General features: G+C 47.4%; 3 protein-coding genes across 3 annotated transcripts; all 3 read left to right on the forward strand.

The window, feature by feature from the left end:
• The first annotated feature begins 474 nt into the window (after positions 1-474).
• LOC101772670 (CRM-domain containing factor CFM3, chloroplastic/mitochondrial) lies at positions 475-5,368 on the forward strand. Its single transcript, XM_022825342.1, has 10 exons — positions 475-1,321; positions 1,530-2,007; positions 2,100-2,230; positions 2,780-3,124; positions 3,317-3,473; positions 3,549-3,841; positions 3,942-4,001; positions 4,324-4,413; positions 4,488-4,649; positions 5,026-5,368. Exons 1-9 carry the CDS (start codon positions 581-583, stop codon positions 4,569-4,571), a joined length of 2,379 nt encoding a protein of 792 aa, XP_022681077.1. The 5' UTR covers positions 475-580; the 3' UTR covers positions 4,572-4,649; positions 5,026-5,368.
• A 7,116-nt stretch (positions 5,369-12,484) lies between these two features.
• Positions 12,485-14,414, forward strand: LOC101776169 (adenylate isopentenyltransferase). The gene has a single exon (XM_012844690.2). The coding sequence runs from the start codon at positions 12,870-12,872 to the stop codon at positions 14,046-14,048; it is 1,179 nt and encodes a 392-aa protein (XP_012700144.1). The 5' UTR covers positions 12,485-12,869; the 3' UTR covers positions 14,049-14,414.
• Positions 14,415-21,797: 7,383 nt separating this feature from the next.
• On the forward strand, positions 21,798-24,055 carry LOC101773077 (probable ribosomal protein S11, mitochondrial). Its single transcript, XM_012844471.2, is given in 4 exon segments — positions 21,798-21,887; positions 21,889-21,990; positions 23,118-23,251; positions 23,361-24,055. Coding segments are annotated over 4 exon segments (792 nt in total). The 3' UTR covers positions 23,827-24,055.
• Positions 24,056-24,215: the final 160 nt, after the last annotated feature.

The following is a 24,215-nucleotide window of genomic DNA, read 5'->3' on the forward strand; positions in this document are numbered from 1 at the left end:
TGAGTATTCCGTATTTCGATTCCACGAGTTTGCCCATTCCAGATATATCATATATATGCAAAAGAATGAAGAGAAAACATTTAGATATGAGGATTTGAGAAGAAAGAAACACTAAGTGTGACTGAACTCTTGTGCCACCGGTGGTATCTCCATTTCGCTGAACTCTTGTATAGCCTGTGACTGAACACTAAGTGGACACCCCTGGTTTTACAAATTCATACAAACTCAGGGCCGTTCCAAACCGCACTTTCTTTTACTGTTGGCGAAGTCACGAAAGTTAAAGGGTGACACCACTCTGTAAGAGTTGTAGAAGCGGAACAAGCTAATTGCAAAAGCCATCGACGATCCGGAGACTATTCAGAATTTCACCCAAGTTTGGTAATCTACAATTTTCACAGAACACCCATGACCCGTCCAAGAAACTCGTACTGTATACTCGAACAAAAAAATGAACACGAACATGCGAAAATATCCCCTCCCCCTTATCCGCCACCAAAACCCCACACGCCCCCTCACCCCATCCATGGCGCCACCGCGCTAAACCTCCCAACCGCCGCTCCGCCCTCCGCTCCCCGCCTCCATGGCGCTCTCCGAGCTCCCTCTCCACCACTCCTTCCGCCTCTCCTCCCGGCCCCACCTCCACCGCCTCCTCCCCCTCCGCTTCCTCTGCTCCCGCCACGCCGCCTCCTCCTCCGCCGCCTCGGCCGCCTCCCCTTCCTCCTCCGGCGGCAACCGGGCCGCCCCACCCGTTCCCAGCACCGGCGCTCCGTGGCTGCAGAAGTGGGCGCCCTCCGACCCCTCCCAGCCTGCCCCCGCGCCCGCCCCGTCCCCCACCACCTCCATCGACCGCATCGTCCACCGCCTCCGCAACCTCGGCCTCGCCTCCGACGACGACGATCCCTCCGCCGCCACTGCCACGGCCACCGCTCCGCCCGACGGCACCGAGCGCCTCGGCGACCTGCTCGACCGCAGCTGGGCGCGGCCAGACCGCCAGTTTGCGGCGGCCAGCTTCGACGATGCGGTCCTCCCGTGGGAGAGGGACGACGAGGCCGCGGCGGGGGGTAGGGACGAGGAGGATGGGGCCAAGAGGAGGCGGGTCAAGGCGCCCACGCTGGCGGAGCTCACGATCGAGGACGAGGAGCTGCGGCGGCTGCGCAGGCTGGGGATGACCCTTCGAGACCGCATCACGGTGCCCAAGGCCGGGGTCACGACGGCCATCACGGAGAAGATCCATGACGCGTGGAGGAAATCGGAGCTGGTTCGGCTCAAGTTCCACGAGGACCTCGCGCACGACATGAAGACTGCTCATGAGCTTGTTGAGGTCTGAACCGTATATAGGCCCTGTCCTCTGATCTCAAAATTATACAGCACTGGCAATTTTTGGCGAACACTGTTTAATTTAGTGATGCATATAGTGCCAATTTATCCTGCATTGCCCAGTTAATTGTGCTGAATTTGAGTCTCATGTAGAGTTATTGGTTTTCTGCTGAAAATTGATTCCTTGTATGATTTTCGTGTGCATTGATCAGCGACGCACAGGCGGATTGATCATATGGAGATCTGGAAGTGTAATGGTGGTTTACCGAGGGAGCAATTACAAAAGACCTCTGAAATCTCAAACTCTGAATGGTGCCTCATCACAAGTGAAGGGGGAAGATGGTGCATTGTTCATCCCAGATGCCTCCAGCCCTGCTGAGAATGATAGTCAGGGGAAGGATTTGGCTGCGCAACATGCAAATGCGTCCCAGTTGAACATGCAGAATACTGAGGACATGACAGAGGAAGAGCTGGAGTTCAATCAAATGCTTGATGAATTGGGTCCTCGTTTTGTGGATTGGTGGGGAACAGGTATCTTGCCAGTGGATGCTGACTTGCTGCCTCAAACAATCCCTGAGTATAAAACACCATATAGAGTTCTTCCAACTGGAATGCGTTCGACACTTACCAATGCAGAGCTGACTAACTTGCGAAAGTTAGCTAGGAACCTTCCATGCCATTTTGCACTAGGTATTGATTTTGACAGTTATCACCTTTTCCTGTCATAGCTTTTACCAATTGGCAGCAAACACCTGCTTATAGATTGCTAAACTTTATTGAAGGGAGAAACCGGAATCATCAAGGTTTGGCAGCGGCAATTGTTAAGCTCTGGGAGAAGAGTTTGGTGGTGAAAATAGCTGTAAAACGTGGAATTCAGAACACAAATAATAAGCTTATGGCAGAAGAAATAAAGGTTTGTATGCTTCTTGACATTTCCTAGTTGACTGACATGGCCACTTCACAGCACTTATTTTTCTCAAGGAATCTTGAAGAAACAGTTATTTTCAGATTATACCAGTCACAGTCTTACAGAACGCATCACAACTGAATATATCATCTAAACACAGTTGAGTTATCTGAGGCAACTAAAAGTCAAACACTACAGATTCACTTGGCAATCTTTTATTAAAAGGACTCGTACAAGGCAAAGCTAAATGACCCTAAATGATCGCTAGAAATCAGTTTTTATTAAATGTTAGTAACAGAATTTTGCTTCCTATACTTGTATAACTTGGTTCCTGTACAGTAGCTTCTTCTACCTTTCCAACATTCAATTTGAGAATGGTTTGATAAGATTGCAGTAGAGAATGCTTATTATGCTTTAGCTTTATATGTTCCTGTGTTGAATTTGCATGTAGTTTCAAAAGATTGTCCCGACAGATACAATTAATTCTGTTCATAGACCATATGTGCTTCATGAAATAGCTAATGTCTTACACTTTTCCTTTTTATGTTCGTTCAGAATCTAACAGGGGGTACCCTGCTTCTTCGAAATAAATTTTACATTGTAATATATCGTGGAAAAGACTTCCTCCCAACATCCGTTGCAGCTGTGTTGGCTGAAAGAGAGGAGTTGACAAAGGATATCCAGAATATGGAGGAACAGAGAAGAAACGTTTCGATTGGACAACCTCCAGATGATGGCTTAGATGGGCATGCCCTTGCGGGTACTCTTGCTGAATTTCAGGAGGCCCAAGCTCGTTGGGGAAGAGAAGTAACTGCTAAGGAGCAAGAAGAAATGAAAGAAGCATCTTCCAGATCAGAAAAGCAAAAGCTTTACAGGAAACTCGAACACAAGCTTTCCGTTGTAAGCTCTAAGCATTTTTTATACGTTCTTAAATCACTGTAGTTTTATAAACGATAAAAACAGGCTACGTTTAAACTAGAATATTTCATTTCACTGTTGCATGTGTATAATATTCAATTCTACTTGTTTGGCATAGCTCTGCTTCCCTTAACTGTGACTACTTGTTTCTTAATTTGCTCTTCAAATTTACAGGCTCAGGCAAAAATACATAGAGCAGAACGCTTACTATCAAAGATCGAAGCTTCTATGGTGCTCGCTGATCCATGTGATGATCGGGAAATGATTACAGATGAAGAAAAGTCCGTTTTCCGTAGAATTGGTTTACGGCTTAAGTCATATTTGCCACTCGGTAATTTCTTGAACAACTATCGTGGAACATGCTCTACTGTTCCCATTGACCGATCATTCTCCTTGTGTATTTCAGGAGTTCGTGGTGTGTTTGATGGTGTCATTGAAAATATGCACTTGCATTGGAAGCACAGAGAAGTTGTCAAATTAATTTCAAAGCAGAAGACCTTGTCCTTTGTTCAGGAGACAGCACGACTTCTAGAGTATGAGAGTGGTGGTATACTAGTTGCAATCGAAAGAGTTCCCAAGGGTTATGCACTCATATTTTACCGTGGAAAGAACTATAGGAGGCCTATTAACATAAGGCCTAGAAATCTCTTAACAAAAGCTAAGGCATTGAAACGTGCAGTTGCAATGCAACGTCATGAGGTTAGTTTCCTTGAAATATAGAATTCTTTTTTTTAATCGAAAACTCGTCTGCATGACACTAGTCTCCTTATTTCCTTTAAACTAATAATTTGTCCTGCAGGCCCTTAGTCAACATATAGATCAACTGGAAAACAATATCAAGCAGATGAAGTTGGATTTGGTATGTAACTTCTCATTAGGATTTTTTTGGGGGGTGTTGCGTTGTATTATTTCAACAGCATTGAAGTTAATTTCTGGATGCATAGCAATATATAATTATGGCACACTTTGTGCCTCCTATCCTATAAATGCCATTTCATTTGGAGTTATAGATGCTCTACAGTTGCTCCCTTTGCCTTCCTCAAGTCCTTTATTTCCTCAACATTTAGTTATTTCCTCAGACTTCCATGCTGGACCCAATGGAAGTGTGGCAGATAACTGTAGTTGCACTAGTGATCATATTATTCATTGATAAATTGCTTATGTGATATGAAACAAAACAGGGCATTGAGTACTACGAGGAACAAGAGGACGATAGCTCAGATTCAGAAAATGAAGATGGCACAGCAGTCACCTCTGCAAGCTATGATGAGGCATGCACTATTTCCAAAACCTGTACTGTTTGTTTCTGAACCTCCCTAAAATTCGCCCTTTACTTTGTGGCCAGGACCAAGACGATTTTTCTGAATCAGCTGATGAAGATGAATATGATTACGATGATGATGAAGATGAGGAGAATGACAGCTTGTAATATGGAATTTTGTCTTGTGATGTGCAGTTCTGAAGTACTGATCCTCTATGTTATACTGCTGTCCTTCGGACATTCATGGTAAGAGAAAGCAAAGTTGTTTCTTTGGTACACTGGTGGTTTTCTGTGTTTGTATAGCATACACCGGAATCATATATGTGGAAAGTTTTCGCTCATTCTATTTGTTTCTAAATAAGGGGCATTATTTATCAAATTCAGGGACAATGTTAGTAACTATTTCATCATAGGTAAATCAACCAGGGCCTTACAAATTGCTCTCGTTAATGCTGGTTTTTTTGATAGAGCGTATGTTTGGATTAGAGTAGTTTTTCCCTAGGTTCTATTCTAAAATAATTCTAATCAATACTTGTATAAATAGAATACTCTTCCCAACTGTGAACTGTGTAATCCATCATATTTCACATTACTGCAAGTCTGAAAGATATACCTGTTGCAGGAGCCAAGTTTACCGATGGCCCTTGATTGGTGCCGCAGTGACTGCATTTGATGTCTGTACTTCCTTGCTTCGTTCTTGGCAGAATGGGTGTCGAGATCCACCTTGTTAACGATGTGATTCATGAGATCTATGCTCACATCATCTTTTCTCTCTCTTTCCTTTTTGCCTTTCTTACTTTGTGAATTGTGACTATAGCTTAGAGGGCTCGGTGTAGGAGGTATTTTTCTTCTTTTCTTTCTCCAATTCTATCCAGAAAATATACCTGGCACGAGCATTGTGTAACTCAGTCCGGCTGGAGGCATAAATTTGAGCAAGGATGTTTCACTGTTCAAAATCTTCTGTCCTTGACAAATTCTTGGGGCGAGTCGGTTCCGACGTTTTGCTGGTTCCCATTTTTCTTCTACTCGTCTGACCTGGACATACATCCCGTTGTCCACCATCAGCCAATATGGCAGTCCTGTTTCGTAAAAAAGGGACGAATGGATATTTAGCTACTTATAGAAAGCTTTGGCTCAGAATATGCCTCTGATGACCATGGGAAAAAGGAGGCACTGCAGTTCGCACGGGCACGCGGCAACCGGCATGTGCTGCAGTTAGCAGCTGGGCCTGGAAGGAGATGGCTGCTGCCCGCGCCGCGGCCCAAATCACAGCAAAGAAGGAATCAGCACAGCACAGCCATTATCGGCCCAGGCCCAGACAGTTGCTTGCAAATCAGACGCAGACACACTCGTAACGCGATTCCAGAACCACGATTCCCGGCCGTGCCAGCCTTCCAGTAGAGACCAGAAACTTTTTTCTAAAAAAAAAACACCCACCTGGCCACCTCCGGCTTTGCTTTTCTGTTCAAACATCCCTTTAGCACCACGGACCTGTACTTACAATTTTGAACACCATTATTGGAAGGAAGCCATTGACCATTGTTGATGTCCGTATGCGCAACATGCCCCATCCATGGTTGCTAAGGTTTCCATGCGAGGGTCAGCACGAATAAAACTGGTTGTCCCACCCGTGTTGTTCCTTGCCACGCGAGCAGGCGACGACCTCACGCGCTAGGCCACGCTAAACAATTGAGCAACTTGATTGTGGGTACGGTGTGCTGCATTGTTGTGTGACGCCGCCAGCCGTGCCGGATCGGAGGCCCATCATGAGGGAGCAGAGCGAGCAGGATAATGCTCCGGACCTCGTCACTTGATTCCTAGTTGGCCCTATTTTAGTCTCTAGTACCATACAAACCAATACTAGTGGTGTGGATCTTTCTCATCCTAGACGCAACATGTGGTTAAAAAGAATCTAGTACCATACTAACCATAGTACAGTAATAAGTCAGCATAAAACAAAAGATATCAAGCTCACAAAGTGAGCCCGATCAAGAAAGATCTGCTCCAGAATTCAAGTGCATGCATCCTGTTCTACTCTCAACTTATCTCCAAATTAAAAAAAGAAGAAGAAGAAAGAATGGCACGTTGGCATTGGCACACAAGTAGCAGCTACTGCAAGCATGCGCGGCCGACCAGCACTATACATATGGTTCAGTACGTACGAGCAGCTAGCTAGCTCCTTTCTGGAGGAGAAAGTAAAGGGGAGTCGATAGCCGGGGACTGTATGGGTCACAAGAGACGAAGCCGCAGAGAGCCAGCACGCGTCCAAGCAGAAGCAGCAGCACCCCGGCAACAGCTGCGGGCTCGCAACAGGACACGCTTCGGTTATGGTGGTGCCTTAAACAACGGCAATGGGTGATAGATCACCTCTCCCCCGCGCTACCTTCCCCCTGCCCGCCAGCTCTGCCCGTGCGGCCTTTGCTCGCGCAAGGCTCCAAGGCCGAAAAGGCGCGTCGTCGTCGTCGACGCCTCCGCGACCGGGAGCATGCCAACGCAGCGACGTGACGGCTGCCTCCACTCCGGCGCCGGGAGTAGAATAATATACTAGGACCGCTCGTCCGGATAATAGTTGACCTGTTCCATTCGACCTCTTCTTCGTTTTCCTATCCGTTTGTTGCTGATGCCCTCCTTTTTCTTTCTCTGGATCGGAGGAGGTCAATGGCGTTGTTAAATGGATGGGCATGCAGTACACTCACGCGAGCGTCAATGGGCGAGCGATTATTGTATGGTTCGAGGACCAATCATTTTGGCTGGCGCGGCTTCGGGATAGAGTTTTTAATTTCGTTGATCGATCATTTTGCGTTGTTGTTATTGGGCCGTAGTCGTCATACCTACGTAATGTGTAGGCGGCAGTGCTCTACTATGAGCATGCATTATATTCGTTTAATACTCCTAGCCTCTGTGCCTCCCTTTATAGATTGTTAAGAGTTAACAAAACCACCAGATGTTCAAATAATCTCCTATTTCCTTTCTACGTGAAATTGTCCTAGTGTCTATAACTACGTGTCTCCTTTTTTTAAAAAAAACTCCACATTTCTGACCAATAAATTCAACTCCCATATTAGATAAGGTACAATCTTTTGTTTTTTAAAATGTATATTAGGATGAGATTGGCGCACTATTGTCATTTGGCGTACCTAAGGCAGTTAAAAAGATATAATGGCGACACGCATGTACACCCATCCTATAAATATCTTCGAGTGATGAGCTCACCCCACTATTGACGGCACGTAAACGAAAGAACAATTAGTTATAAGTACCAGCAAACTATCTGAGCAGTTTGCACGTACTAAGTATTCGGTTAGCTGCTTGCTACACTCAATTTATACCAAATTTTACCTCTAGCTAGGCTCATTTCAATGCAAAGTTTATCACATTCAACGAAACTTTTTGGTTGCCTCATTTCACCACCGCCATCACCCCACCTACGTCCAGCAAGCTGCAAGCGGATTAGTCTGAGGTAGTAGGAAGTGCTTGTGTCTCCATCACATTGCACTTGCGCGCAGAGCATTAACTTAACTTCATTGTGTAATTAATTAGGCAGTGCCTCCAGTCCTGCTGATGGTTACCTCATCACGGCTTTATTATATAGATTAAAGCTTCATTTTTTTTAATAGATGGATCGACACTTATCGTCATCCTTGAAACCTGTCGATTGATTTAACTAAGATGTGGTTAGTCGTCATCACCTTTGTGATCTACTCCAACATACATGTACAGAAAAGAGACACTTGTCACTCGTTAGCTACTTCCTTCATTACAATACAAATTACAGGTCATTTTAGTTTTATTCTAAATCAAATTCGTTTAATTTTGATTAAATTTGTAAAAAAAATATATCAATAACTGCACTGTCAAGATATATTTTACAGTGCATCTATCGAAACTAGTTTGGTCTTGTAGATATTTGTGTCTTATAAAGATTGTCAAAACTAAATAACTTTGACTTAGGACAAAGTTGAAACGATTTACAATCTGAAACCCGGTGAGTAAATTCTAGTTGGAGCCTAAGACAACAGACTGAAGAAACAAACAAACTAAACATGTAAAATGCTTTCTGCGGTAACTGCAGCAAGCATAGCAGCCAGTGATCGGCCAAGTACCTGGAGCAACAACTCATAAAAAAAATCTTCCTAAGCTTTTTTGTTTGTTTGTCTTAACGTTGTCGTTATATTACGATCTGTCATAACGTTATTGATTTACAGTGTTTGGTTCGTGCCAAGGTTTTGGCAAGCAGCCAGTGATCGGCCAAGTACCTGGAGCAACAACTCATAAAAAAAATCTTCCTAAGCTTTTTTGTTTGTTTGTCTTAACGTTGTCGTTATATTACGATCTGTCATAACGTTATTGATTTACAGTGTTTGGTTCGTGCCAAGGTTTTGGCACGTAAACGCAAAGAAAATTAAATTACAGTATATTTCGCGGCGGAATAGATGGTTACCCTCTTTGTTTGGTTGGACTCTGGTAACATCTTATTATAATGGGGAGGGATAACAAGCTTGTATAGATATTATTTAGCTAAGGAATTCGATTACAATATCAAATGATTACAAACCACCACAACTAATGGAACTCGTTACCTTTGTAATCAACTAATGGAACTCGTTACCTTTGTAATCATTTGAGGCAAACTAAACAACTCTGACGCCTTACGTAGAAAGAAACTTAGATACGTACGTATTGGAGTCTTCCCGGGTGTATAGATGTTTCTATTGGATGGCTTCCCTTTTTCTTTCGCTAAGATCACGCGGAATATATGATTCTGGTGATGAAGTATACATGTTTGTACGCCGCAGGATACATAGTACGTGTTAGTTCCAGCAGTGAAATATGTTCCATAAAAGTACTAGTAGAAATGAATCTTTTACATGCATGAGTTATATAGGTTCTTTATGGTGAAATATGCCCATATAGATTTGAGTTTGCGACACAGTATGGAACTTGCATTTATAGCAATTCTTTCAGTGGTACATGTGGGTATCAAATTTGTAGGCTTAGTTTTTTTCGTAGGCGTTCGTTTAAGTAGCTACTGTACCAAACCAAGGAAAGGCTTTTTACTTTTCTCGAGCACATGCATGCAAGTAACCACTGTGCCAAGCTAAGGAAAGGCACAATCTTTCTCGCGATGACAGGCAGAGAGGACATGTACGTTTGGGTTCGATTCCACGAATTGGCCGGGCACATCAAATTGGCCGTAGGAAATAAGAATCCATCTGCACGTCCTTTTGGCAAGATCAGGTCCCAATATACCCGATCGACGCGCTCTCTGCCGCTTTTCCGTAGCAGAGAAGGGCAGATACCAATTCACCATAGATGCATTCTTTTCGTGATGAGCGAACTCCAATCAGTCACCACGACTACCACCAATACACAATATTCCGTCGATCCGGAAAATTTTGGCCGTGATCGTATCATATCCCCGATCCAGCGAAACCCTTCATCGTCGTCGTCAGATCGCCAATCGATGAACTCCTTTAGTTTTGCACCCAATCTGATCGACCGGATCGTCGTGCGTGCAAATTGCCCCCAACCTTTTGACCACAAGGCCTTCGATCGAGCGACTATTCACGATACCCCCTCTCGTTTTCGGCCTATCTTCGCCTCGAGATATCGATACCCCTCCTCGAAATTCCCCCATTTTGTTTTTCGTCAGCTCATCTTGTGCTGTCCGTCGGCAACGAAAATGGTGGGGCTCTAGCTCTGAGCGCATGGACGACGAGGTATCAGGCTGCAAATTGCGGCTGCTTTTTGGGTGCCGAGAAAAGCCGCCCGATCGAGCGAGCGAGCTTTCCAAATGTTCCCCGCGTCCATAACGGTTGCAACTTGCAAGTGCATGCAGGTAGAGATGCAGGCAAGCAACGTTCACTAGACTAGTGTCGCAGTCCAAAAGGTCAACAGGCCTACTAAAGTACAAAAAGTCCACCCGCACCCGGTCTCTCCTATTCTACTTGCATTGGGCATCATCGTAATTATGCTATGCCACAAAATTTCTTTCCCCTTTCACGAATATCATCTTCTGCATCTCTCCCCCTTTGTGCAGGACACTTACCTTTTGTTAAATCCCGGAACTGAAACGCTCCAAAATGTGTGTTGTTTCTTTATGCAAGACAAACACTCCCATTTCCTTTGTCAGCAAGTGAAATTAACCACTAACAACAATCGTATTAAAAAAAACGGCGGTCAATTGCGAATTTCGTTGGAGCATATTCTCGATCATGTGGAGTACCACAAAAGGTGTTTCTCGATCAGTTTTGAGGACAACAGGGGCTGGGAGCGTACTTGGGACCAGCTTATCCTGGCAGTTGCATCAGTGGCCACCTCGTGCCCTGCCGCGGACAGCGTAGGACACATGGAGCCACAGTAACTAACCCACATCAAGAACCAGCATGCCTTTGGGCGAGCCGTCGGAAGGACGAGCGAGCCCCATTCACATTCGCATGCGAAACCGCCGTCGTTCGAGGCATCTTCTTCTCACCTTTCCGTAGGCCGTAGCCATGGAAGTTCATGCAAAGGCTGGAAGGCTGACCCCAATTCTGTCAGGCTTGCCAGCGCCCAGATCAGGAGGCCACTAGGACTAGGCCAGTCCATAGTCCAGCAGTAGCTTGGCCATGGCTACGGGCTACGGCAGCGCAAGAACCATGGGGAGAACAGTAGGCTACTGGTGGTCTAGGAGTACTAGGTGAAGCGAAGCTCTCATCTTCTCTCTCGCTGAGGAGTCGCTGGCTGCATTCGCTGTGGCCTGTGTGCATGGCCGTGTCGTAGCGTGTAGCCATGTGGCCGTGTGAGCGGAGTGGGCTGGGCATGGGGCCCGGGGCTCCAGGCGAAGCATCAGTTCGGGAGCTCATCGGGGAAGCCACATTCTCCCACGCGCAGTCTCCATGCTTTCTTCGGCTTCTTTCCCCTGACGTGCGTGCCCCATCGTGTGCCTGGCGCGTGCAGCCGGGCGTCAGAAGCTGGGGCCCACGCCGCAGAGACCATCGGGTGAAGCATTCCCTTTTTTTTTTTTCTTTTTCCATTCACCTTTTCAACGCCGGCCTCAACCTTACCTTGCTGTGAGCATCAAGCCCGACCGTCCGCAGAACACATTTGGTGTTGCATGGTGTTTCGTGCTCGTCTCAATCCGACCCTGAAGTCTGAACCAGACCGCCGACTATCTCACCGCCCAGAAAACGAGAGGGCCGGTGCACCATGCCAACATCGCACCATCGCCATGCCGTTTGATCCTCTTTTTTTTTAAAAAAAAGAGAGAATTTGATCCTTTTTTCAGCTCGCGGTCAAGTCATCAGACGACAGGCCGAGGTCGCCACGGCGCCGGCCCGGATGCAACCGTCCGTGATGGGGGCGAACGCTGGCCGTACGAAAACGGGAAGGCAGGACCCCACCGAAAGGCGGGAACGAAAAGGAGGCGAGCCCTGTCGTGCGCGCGGGAGAATATTGACAAGCCGCCCACGCCGCGCCCCTCTGACTCCGCCCGGGACCCTGCCCCAACCAGGGAATGTCATGTATGCCGCCCGAGATGCGGATGCGAAACCGACGCACACGGACCCCCCGACACGACACGGACGGGCGCCACCAACTCGATCGCAAAGCCGCACCAAGCGGCGGCCGGGGGGCGGTGGGCACGGGCTACCACCACACCCCACCCGCGAGCGTCCCCCGCCCACCGGCCACCGGGACATCCGCCATCGGCTCCCGCCGGTGGCAGGGAAGGGCAGGCAGGCGACCGCCGCACCGGACGCCTCGGAATGTTCTCGCCATCCGCGGGACATGCGCCGCTTATTTTAACCACGCCTCTGCGGCGCCTGTCCGGCGGTCGCCACTCGCCAGGCCCGTGGCCTCGTTTTGTTCGCACATTACTCCGTTCTTCTGCGCGGCACGGGCAGGGGAAGCTGCTGCCAGTGCCGGCGCTGCTGCGAACGCCGGCAGAGCGACCCCGCATGCCCGCGACCGCCATCATGGGCTCTAACAGTTGTTGTTTTCAATAAGGTCCTCCCTACCGTGTCATGTCAATCCTGAATCGCTGTCCACTAGCAGTGACTACCACCCCCATGGTCCATTCGTCCCTCTGTTTGTCCTCGGTATATATACACACACCACACGGCCCAGCAGCCGAGCAGCGGCACGGCCCCCCGCCCGGGACACAGCACGGCCTCCACCTGTCCACCATTTTCGCAAGTACTCCTCCTACCTGCGCCCGCGACACAGCACGGCCTCCACCATTTTCGCGAGGCGAGGCGAGGCGAGGCAAAGACGATTTTCGATTCGGCGGCAGAAATTCGGGGGAAAATCTCGCGAAAAATCAAACAGCAGGCGCGCAACCAAACAAGGGCAGCAGCAGGTTGAAGCGCATGATCTGGCGTGGCGTCCCGCAGTTGCCCTCCCCGCATAAAGCCCCGGGGGCGCGTTCGCAAGAGACAAAACACCGCGGCGGTCATAGGCGGCTGATTCGGATCGGGCGCTAGCTACATGACCAGCCTCCTCGCCAATAGGATCACTACGCTCGTGCGCGCTGCTCCCATGGCCGCCGCGGCCGTCGCGGGGGCGAGGCCATTGCGGATCCCGCCGCGGGAGGAGGAGGTGGGGACGGCGGCGGCGGCGGCGCAGGAGGAGGAGGAGCACCACCAGCGCGCGCGCCGCAGCCTGGGCTCGTCCTGTTCGGCATCGTCCTCGTCCTCGGCGCGTCCATCGCCCGGCGAGCCGCGGCCGGCCTCCGGCATGGTGGTGATCGTCGGCGCCACGGGCACCGGGAAGACGAAGCTGTCCATCGACGCGGCGCGGGCGCTCGGCGGGGAGGTGGTGAACGCCGATAAGATCCAGCTCTACGCCGGCCTCGACGTCACCACCAACAAGGTGCCCCTCGCGGACCGCCGCGGCGTCCCGCACCACCTCCTCGGCGCCATCCGCCCCGACGCCGGCGAGCTCCCGCCCTCGTCCTTCCGCTCCATCGCCGCCGCCACGGCCGCCTCAATCGCGGCAAGGCGCCGCGTTCCCGTCGTCGCCGGCGGGTCCAACTCCCTCATCCACGCCCTCCTCGCCGACCGCTTCGACGCCTCCGCCGCCGACCCCTTCTCGTCGCGGCGGGACGGCTACCGCCCCGCCCTCCGCTTCCCGTGCTGCCTCCTCTGGGTCCACGTCGAGGAGGCGCTCCTCGCCGAGTACCTGGACCGCCGAGTGGACGACATGGTGGGCGACGGCATGGTCGAGGAGCTCCGGGAGTACTTCGCCACGACCACCCCCGCAGAGCGCGCCGCGCACGCGGGCCTGGGCAAGGCCATCGGCGTCCCCGAGCTGGGCGACTACTTCGCGGGCCGCAGGAGCTTCCGCGCCGCGATCGACGACATCAAGGCCAACACGCGGGACCTGGCGGCCGCGCAGGTCTCGAAGATCCGCCGCATGGCCGACGACTGGGGCTGGCCCATCCACCGCCTGGACGCGTCCGCCACCGTCCGCGCCCGCCTCCACGGCGCGGGCCCCGCCGCGGAGTCGGCCTCCTGGGAGCGCGACGTGCGCGGCCCGGGGCTCGCGGCCATCCGGAGCTTCCTGCGCGACGGCGACAGCAGCACCATCAATGGCGACGAGGCGGGGGACGGGCCGTCGCCGCTGCGGGCGCCGCGGATGCTGCGATGCTGCGACGTGGTGGGGTGAGCTGCTTGCTGTTACTTTTCGGGGCGGAGTCATTCGCGTTACGGCGCAAAGGGTGGGGGGCTTTTGGGGGTTCGAGGGTTTAGGCCGTCGATTTTGCAGGTTCCCGGCGGCGCCCTCGGCCGCTGGCCGGTGGGGTCCGACAAGGGCACAGTGACACAGAGAGGAGAGAGAGGGGAAAAAGCTTTAGCGTAGAGAGAGAGAGAGAGAGAGAGAGAGAGAAAAGCTGCAGTTGCATTGCAGAAAGAGGTTGTGAATTCTTTTCTTCTTTCTTTTGTTCGTCCGTTTCCTAACCGCACCACTGTATGTGCTACTAATCCACTGGACAGTTCAAATTTTGAAATATATGCAGTACAGCTGATGAGCCTCCTTGATTGATATTTAACCCCCAGGGCTTTGTCCTCTTCCCAAACTGCATTCTGCATTTCCGTTTTGGCCTCACAGGGCTTTGCATCAGCACACCCACCTGCTCCATCTCTCTGAACTTTCTAGTAGCAATCTGCTGGCAGTTTAAAATGGAGGTGTGGGAGAAGAGAGATGCCGTGCCAAGTCCATCCCATGCCGTGGTGGGTGATGCCTTGGCAGGCTCTCCAGGTGGTTAACTAATCGCTGGAGCCAGAGGGATGATTGGGTGGTAATCCCCTCCATGCTTAGTGTGTGCTGATCAGGGGGAGTTGGGCGTGTGAGTTGGTGCCTGGTGTTCTTGCTGTTGCCAGCTAGGAAACACAGAGTTTGCTGTTGCTGCTTCTTTGACTCCTCCCAGTTTTCTCGGTCAGTACGGTGACGTCTCTCTTGCTCTCAAGGGCGGTGGAAAGGCAGAATTCAGTTCAAAAATGAATTTACAGGAATGCTGGGTTTTTTGCTTCACAGTCCTGTTCGTTCCAATCTCTACCACAATTCTGGCCTGTCGCTTGCACAGAATCTATGCTGCATTTCTGCTTGCCCGCCTTTTGGATTGCAATCGGATCTCTCGTTTGGATGCTGGCGGCACAATCTGCGCTACTCCAAGGTTTCTAGTTTCCACATTGTCTTACTTGGACACTACTGCCGAATCTGCGTTGTTTTCTTCAGACTCGTGGCTTGAAAATTTTAACTTCTCCTTTCCAAGAAGGCTTCCCATACTGACTGTTCTCGTCACGTTGGCGTGGCTGTGCCCGTGTAGTTTATGTGTGGGCACTGGTATTGCTAGCATACAGCAGCACGTCCGACATGGAGACATGACCCAGGTTTTTATACGACGCTGTGTCGACGAGGGGGTCTCGCGCACGGTGGCTCTGCCGATCGCGACTCGCGGCGCAGAACCGCACTCGGATGCCGCAGAAAAAGCGTGATGATTTTTTTTAAATGAACCGGCAGGAATTTAGAAGAAAAGATGGCTGATGGCCAGAGATTAGGTCACACTCTATACAATAAGATCCTCTTTAGTAGGACTTCTCAACCGGCTTCACCACCGACTTCTTGAGAAGCCCTAACTAGGGTGACGAACGAAATGGCTTTGTATCCGAAGCTCCGGAAATCTCGCTGAGAGGAGCAAGCAGATGGTGCGGGAGCTGAAAAAACTGGCTCCCTGCGGCTCCTTGTCCGCGAGACCGAAGTCCCGGGATTGCCCCTAAGCAGCGCGGGTGAGGCCGGGGCAGAGGAAGACGGTGTGCGAGCGAGGTCAGGGTGGGGGAAGATGGCGACGCCGACGCGGGTTTGGAGAGCACCGGCGGCGCGGGCGAGGTGGGACGAGGCGCAGGCGAGTGTGGGACGCTGGCGGCGCAGGCGAGTGGGACGAGCGTGGGATGCCGGCGGGACGAGGCGTGGGGCTGGAAAGCGCCGGCGGTGAAGGTGAGGGGCGAGCACGGGATGCAGAGGGCCACGAGTGAAAGAATAAAGACATGCTAGCCACGGGTGAATGGATAAAGAGAGAAAGGAAAGGAACGAGAGGGGAAAAGAAAAAGGAAGAAAAGAGAAAAATGAAAAATAAAAATAAAAAGAGAGGAGAAAAAAATAAGGGAAGAAAACTGAAAATAAAAAATAAAAATGAAAATAAAAAATAAAAATAAAAATATAAGGTATTATAGACATTTCATCATTTTTATCCATGTTACACGGTTAGGAGAAGTCATTTTGCTAAATATTTTTTTATCTAATTCGAAGAAAAAAACTGCTTCACCGAAGAAGCTATAGCCGCAAACATTTCAACCACAGCCGCAACCCTACCCAACGAGCTCTAAAGCCCCAGCTAGAACCCATGTCTTAGCTTCGTCTCTAACCTTTGTGACAATCCTAAACGACGGTGCTTCGACTCTCCGAATTGTGCTAGAGTTGCGTTCTAACGGGCCATTGTACTTCTCCCCAAACTCCCAACTTTGACACTATGCAAAAAGAAGATTTCCCATCACATCAAACTTGCGGTACATGCATGGAGTATTTTAGTAGACAAAATCGAAAACTAATTGCACAGTTTTATTGTACTTTGCGAGACAAATCTTTTGAGCCTAATTAGTCAATATTTGGACAATAATTCACAAATACAAACGAAACGCTACAATGTGCTATAGTAATTTTGCATCTCCAAAGTTGGACAACTAAACAAGGTCTAAAATGATTCGAGAGCGCAGTCCTTTGCGCGAGATCCCTGTTGTTCTTGCCCTGTCCTCCCACCATGCTTGAAGTGACTCATAGTGCCCCCATGTATTTGGATGAAGCTCCGGTGCTTGAAGCCAATTTGAAACGTCAGTCCAAATGCGTTTGGTGAACCGGCATTGGAAAAACATGTGAGCACCTGTTTCTGGTGCATGTCGGCATAATGCACATAGCGGATTGTGTGGCCATCCTCAGTTGCTGTGGCAGCAGACTGTCCATTACCTGATTCAGGGCGAAAGGTGAAGCGGGACGAGGACCGCAGTGAGGTTCGCCCAACATTGCTGCAGACTAAAGTCTGTTTGATCCACGTGGTAAAGTTTAGCATCTATATACTAATTAAGAGTATTAAATATAGGCTAATTATAAACTTAATTGCACAAATGGAGTCTAATTCGCGAGATGAATCTATTAAAGCCTAATTAGTTCATAATTTAACAATGTGATGCTACAGTAACCATTTGCTAATGATGGATTAATCAGCCTTAATAGATTCATCTTGCGAATTAGCCTAAGGGTTCTACAATTAGTTTTATAATTAATTTATATTTAATCTTTCTAATTAGCACCCGAATATTTAATATGACACGACTAAAATTTAGCATTTGTTACCAAACACTTCCCGGTGGTACCACGGAGAGCTTGTTCTACTGCTGCCACTGAAGCGTCCTCTTCAGGCACAGCGATTTGTGGCAGAGCGTTCTTGATGCGCGAGAACACAATTACTCACAGGGTGATGATTGCACCCAAGTTCTCAACACGACTGCACACAACAAAAGTCACCTTGCGCTGGCGCTACAGCAGCGCTGGTCTGGTGTGCAAGTGCACAGAAATGCTCGGCATACTACTATTCACTCCGTCCTATTACACTTGCAGACGTGCAGTAGCCGGGAACACAAGGGCAGGGCAGGCAGGCGATGAGGCGAGAGCTCCCCTCTCTTTCAGCTACGGAATAATCAAAGTAACCTGAGGAGGGTGGTACAGGTACAGAGTACAGAGTACAGGCCGGCTCACCAGCGCACACAGACAGACGACAGACCGTTGGGCTTTGTGCTGTGTCGAGGACGGAGGGAGGACCATGCTCAGCGGAGCAGCAAGCAGAGGTTGGAGTTGGACCAAGGGACGGGCGGCGCACGCAGGCTTGACCGGAGCAGAGAAGCTGCTGGAGCAAGGACGCACGCCAGCACACGCGTGGGGGCAGATGCCCATGCGTTGTGGCAGCTCGAGAAGGGGCCGGGCGCGGGCAGGGCACCGCATTGCAGCATTATTCGAAGGTGTTTGGATACGAGGTACTAAAATTTAGGAGGATCTTATCAGAAATTCGAACACTAATTACGAGGATTAAACGTGAGCTAATTATAAAACTAACTGCAGAACCCCTATACTAATTCGCAAGACGAATCTATTAAGCCTAATTAATCCATCATTAGCAACTGGCTACTGTAGCACCATATTGTCAAATGATGGACTAATTAGGCTTAATAGATTTGTCTCGCGAATTAGACATTTGTGTAATTAGTTTTATAATTAGACTATATTTAATACTCCTAATTAGTATCCAAACATTCGATGTGACAGGTACTAAAATTTAGGGGGTGTTTCCCAAACACCCCCTCGGTTCAATTTTAGGGACCTACGTACGATGCATGCAGTGGACCAGACCTTAAGCTTGCTGAAGCCCTTTGCGTGCATGGGCACAATTTTGTGTTGTGGAATGTGGAGTGCATGCCGTGCAGTGGCTACCACAGGTCAGCCGGTGGAAGAAAAGGGTTGCCATCTGAGGCACTGCTGGTCCAATGAAGAGTCGACTCGAGAGATTGTTCTTTTCCGTCAGCTTTTCCCGGAAGCCTGCTGCAAAGGATCATCGATCAGCCCCCGGCCGCCTCCAGCGTAACGAGCCCGCGCGCCCCACCGCAGACCCTAACGCGGGTGTCCCGGCCCAAGTTACAAACTTACAATGCATGCATAAAAAGCATAGATCCTTCGGACAGGTAAAACGAAAATAAAGCAAGGGATCGTAGGGAGAAGGGAAACGATTGCCATGTTCCATGCCCTTCGCCGATCGCTACCTTCGTCGCGGAGGCTAGAGGCTTCTCCATGGCCATCTCCTCCCGCGCCTCTTCATGAGCTCCGATGCATCCGGGGCACAGGTCGAGCCCTCACGCGCCACCGATCTCTCTGTGTCCCATATCCCAGTTCTCTCGGTTGCATCTCTCAGTGTTCCGGCCTCGATCTCGATTTGATTACCACATTGAAGTAGCGTCTCTCATCTGGCGCTAAATAAGAACCCTGGGCCTTACTAACAGCTAGTTGCAGTAACCTGCCACCTAAGGAGTATGTATTGTGCCCACCACGGTTATTTACAGGGTGATTAATCAGTCCTTGATAGTATTTACAATGAGAAGACCTTGGTCGTCTTTATCAATACCTTTTATTTACAATACGAATTTATTTCCTGGATAAGAAAGAAATCCCCTTTCGTGCTTCAGCTCCCTGCGCCAGTACAATGATTAACAACTCTTTGTAATTAATCTCGTATTTAAAATGTTAATTTTAATGACCTTATTTATTCTTCTTTTTATAGTTGGTGGATATTACTCCAACAACTTGTAAAATGCCTAATCCAGTACAACAACTTGAAATGTGGATGCAGATTGGTCCAACAACTTGTAAAATGTTCAATTTAGTGTAATAACTTGATAAATTGATGCATCCGCAATCCAAATGTTATAACGAGTAATATATTTGCTAATATCAGATTGGAATGTATATATTCATGTTGGAATAAATTATTGAGCATTGTTTGACTATTGATATTCACATTGCAATGGCAATGTATTTGGCCAAGATTAGAACCTTCAGTATTTAAGAAATTAATACTACATATATATATTAATTATTTTTATACTGATTTAATTTTTATTATGAACATTTAATTCCATATTCAATAATTGATAAGTTCGCCCTCGCTATTTTTTACATATTTGATTATATGCATTGTTCAACCGCAAAAAAAAATCAATATGTTAATACATACTAACAATACCTTTTAAGAGTTTGGCATAAATATTTTTTAAAACCTCGAGTACTTATTTAGAAAGGGAAAATGAGCTAAAAGAACATAGAAAACATGCTTGTATACAATTGTTCAATACATGCGTAGAAGCGCACGCAAAATCTGAAGTCACAATGTCTCTATTATGGACTTTAGTCTTTCGTTAATGCCAATAACGTAGTTCTAAATATTATACAATTTTAGCTGATGAAAAAAATAAGTAGTCTACACAGCTATTGTACCTGATCAATAACTTTTATTGAAAAAATTAAGAATTATTGACTAAATAAAATTCACGTGTCCATCTAATTTAATACGTTGTCATTGTAACGCTTGGACTGTATGTGCACCGATTTGACAAGTTATTGCACTAAATTGAGTATTTTACAAGTTGTTGGGTCACCATGCACCCACTTGTGAAGTTATTATACTAAATTGAGCATTTTATAAGTTGTTGGATCAATTTACACCCACCTGGCAAGTTGTTATATGGTGGGTGCAATTTACTCTTTATTCGCATACGCCCTGAAAAACATGTTAACTGATTCAACCAGTCTATTCATGGTTACCGAAACATATAAATCTGATGTCATGGCCGCATAACAATTCATGGGTAGCGGAACCTACAAACTAGGCCAACACAACTCTTGGCGGGCGATGGTATATTTTTACTCGATGATGTAAATTTTTAAAAGAATTGGTTGTTGTTTTTCCAGAATTTGCCTTCTCGGTCCGAAGTTGCTTCAGATCTGGAGATGCAATACAAAATGCGTCTTGAGAAAAGAGGATAGAGCTGATCGAATCACTCGTTCAGGCTGTCAACACCTGTGACCCGGCACATAGGGACCGTGTCACGGAGAAGTTGAAGGCAGCGAAACAAGCGTCTGAAGAATACCGTGCTGCGAGACAGAAGAATCACAACTCAAACAATAGTTCGCAAACGTAAGTACAACAAATTGTACAGTTCTATGTGCAGGGATGTTTCTCACTTGTCTTTTACCATGATATGCTGATTCTGCATTCTGACGCCCCTGGCTGACATAAAGGTCCCAGATATCCGATGGAGAGAAAGAATTGAACTATTGGAAGTCCCTTTCAATTACCGGTTGGAGTATAATTCTAGGTGTAACTCTTAGTGATCTGGAAACAAAATGGCGTGGATGAACTTGAAGCATAGAAAGGGATTCAGAAGCTCTTTTGAAGCTACGTTGTCTTCGTCTTGTTAACTTAACGTGGGCATGCGTTGTGTCTATTGGCACTGGGTGGCTTGAGTTGGCCCTCGGGTTGCCTTTTATCAATGACTAGTGGTCTAGTGCTATCTACACTGTTGTATTATCTGCGCTATCCACTTATTGAGCCAAGTTATCTAAAGTACTGCATTTCCTTGAATTTGTTTGAATGCTCGCTTAACAGAAATCTCAACTACTGAATTTGTTTGAGTTAAGATGTTGGAATGGCCCGCTCAGGCTTTGGGGGTGACGCTCACTCCATGATGATCGAGCGTTGACTACTGAATCTGCGAATCAGTTGTCAGGTTATAGTTTATACCATGGCACGCTGATTTACACGAGCAAGCACATTAAAGCTTGGACCGAATCCGTATTCCTATAAATCCTAATAGCAGAACCTGCAAAACTGCAGTGCCATGTCTTTGTTCCTCCCTCTGATCCAGCTGTTCTTCTATGTTGTCGGATTTTCGTCAGTCTTCTGCTGTTTGTTGCTGGTTAGCTCGGTTGTACTGTGTATTTATGTCTCTTGGCTCTGTTGTGCGACTTGAGTAGTTGAGTTGGTCCTTGACATTACCATGTGTCCGTTCGCAGGGCATAAACGTGCTCAGTAGTCAGTTCTGGAAGTACTGTGTTGCATGCCAGCGGACACTTAATTGCATCTAAAAAATTTCCCTAAAAAAAATAGAGTAGTCCTATTGGGCTGTCAATAGCTCCTCCAAGGCTCCAAAGCCCATGAACCGACCTTATTAATTCAAAAAAAAAGAACGAACCTTATAGAAAAGGTATAACGGTCAGGAGGGTTCTTATAGGAGAGGAAAGACTCGAGAGAGATCGACGACGATGGTCATGCTGTTCCTATCCGCCCGCCTCGGCTTCCGCCGTTCTCTTGCGACGGCGGCGCCACCGCGTGCTGCATCTCTTGGAGCGGGCTTTCCGCCTTCGGCAAGCCTCGGATGAATATTCCTCGCGAAGTCTTCTCCACGTCCAGCTCCTCCCGCGCTTCTTCACCTCCAATGGATTCGGATCCAACATGGTATCTCTATCTCATCCCAATACTCTTGATCCATTTCATCCTCGATCTGTTAGGTTAATGATCTGGAGATCAGATCACGAATCAAGCCCCTGGCACGGTTCAAATTTCCGCTTTTGCGATGAAAGAGAGGCGGCTCCTTTAGGTGCCCCTTTTTCTTTCACTCAGGAATGGGGGTTCAGTAGCGCTGTTCATATTCCGAGTCACCATAGTTCCTGTAGTGCCAATCTTCCTTGCAGAAATCAACCTGCCCTGCTGCACATTCTTCCCAAGCAACTCTCCTTTTTTTTGTATGAATGATTTCCAATTCCCTTTTTATGTACATATATACTTCTGATCTGTCTGATCTCATGAAATTGATACAGCTAAATAAAAAAGGATGCCCCTATCATTTTATAACTCGCACCAGTTTATTGCGGACTGAGCAAGGCTAGATGTTAAGTGCATTTTTGGAGTATGTCCAAAGTATTAATAATATCCTACTAGTGGGAGTACACTGCTTTACTCTTGTAATTCCACAATTTTAAAGTAAAGTTTGTTAATCTTAGACATTTTTATGGGTTGGTCATTTTTCTTCGGAATCCTTTTTTATGAAAAACAATTTGATTCTAGTCTATTCACTAGAGCATGTAGATTTGATGCCAATGTGGCCAATTTTCCTGATGGTACAGGCGTACAGCTGTCAGTTATGGTATTGATAAATATTCAATCCCTTTCATAATATTGCATATAGGTGTAGGTTTCTCATCTCCAAACCTACACAAATGCTGACAAATACACCGGTGTTTGCACCATGAATGAAGTAGCTAGAAACTAGATTGGAGCCTTAAATTTAGATTATAATATCAGCAAGCATGCTACATATTCTCACATGAGTTCATAATTTAAAAATAGATTTTCTTTATGTAAAAAATGAAAAATGTTATCTTTTTGTATGTGTCTGTGTTGCTAGTTTTAACCACATGGGAAGTGCTGTCAGAGACTTTGTTTAACTCAGATGCTCTTACCTCATTTTTCACTCTCCATGTGGCAGTATTGATGTTGTGCCTTGTAAACCATAGATTACCGAGATCACATTGTGTCAATCACCACTTATCTGAATTTTAACAGAATCAATTTTGTTTGTACAGTCTTTCCCATCTTCTGGGTCTGTTGCCGCATATTTGAAGCCACATGAGAATTTTAACAGAACCAATTTTGTGCGTCGAGATTTCCGTGCTAAGATACAGGTGAACTTCAATAATATGGATAATGGTGCAAGAATGTAAGTAGGCAAATGATATTTCAACGAACACATATATTTGTCTATTCCAATTTCCATGTCCTGCTGATTTGCTCATTCCGCCTCATTCTGACTTGACATAAATGTTCAGGACAGCTGGTGGCGAGAGACCTTCCAACCTCGGGGAGCGCCGTCCTTTTGCCGCTTCCCTTGTCTTTAAGGAACATGAACAATATTCACAGAGGAAGAAGAGAGATTTTGTCCATGTCTTACTGAAGAGAAATAAGACATTTGTGACTGTGACGGACGTTAGTGGGAATAAAAAGACCGGGGCTTCCGCTGGTTGTTTGGAGGACAGGAAAGGGCAATCTCGTCTCTCTCGGTATGCTGCTGAAGCAACTGCGGAACATGTTGGGCGATCTGCTAGAAAGATGGGTTTAAGGTCTGTTGTCATGAAAGTGAAAGGAGTTTCTTTTTTCAAGAAGAAGGTGATCTTGGGCTGGAGAGAAGGTTTCCGAGGCGAAAGAGTAAGAGATCAATCTCCTATCATGTACATCCACGATGTCACCCAACTTCCACATAATGGATGCCGGCGCCCCAAACAACGCCGGGTGTAGCTCTTTGTGAACTGGAGGTAAAGTTGAGTATGTCGGTATTTTGAAGGTGATATGGAAGGCTATTTTAAGCTGCATGGTGTTGGTCTAGTTGATTCATATACGGAGATGCATCTCTTGCCTCTGCTGAGTTGTTAGGCTATCCAGTCTGGTTTCTGTAATTCTGTGTGACCTGTGTTACTAGCTCAGTTGAGCCATCGACAATTCTGAACCATTTTTTTGAATCGGTTCAATGATGATAACCTGATACAGAACTGTTCAATTCCCAACCGTTGTATAATATGAGCTTGAGAGTTGGTAGCAACCCACTTAGGTTTTGATCTTTTTAAAGGAAGCAGCCGAGTCATATTCCTCCATGAACAAGCCGGCACTTTCATGCAAAGATATTGTTG

This window comes from Setaria italica, chromosome III (genome assembly GCF_000263155.2).
Source record: "Setaria italica strain Yugu1 chromosome III, Setaria_italica_v2.0, whole genome shotgun sequence".
Classification (NCBI taxonomy): Eukaryota; Viridiplantae; Streptophyta; class Magnoliopsida; order Poales; family Poaceae; genus Setaria; species Setaria italica.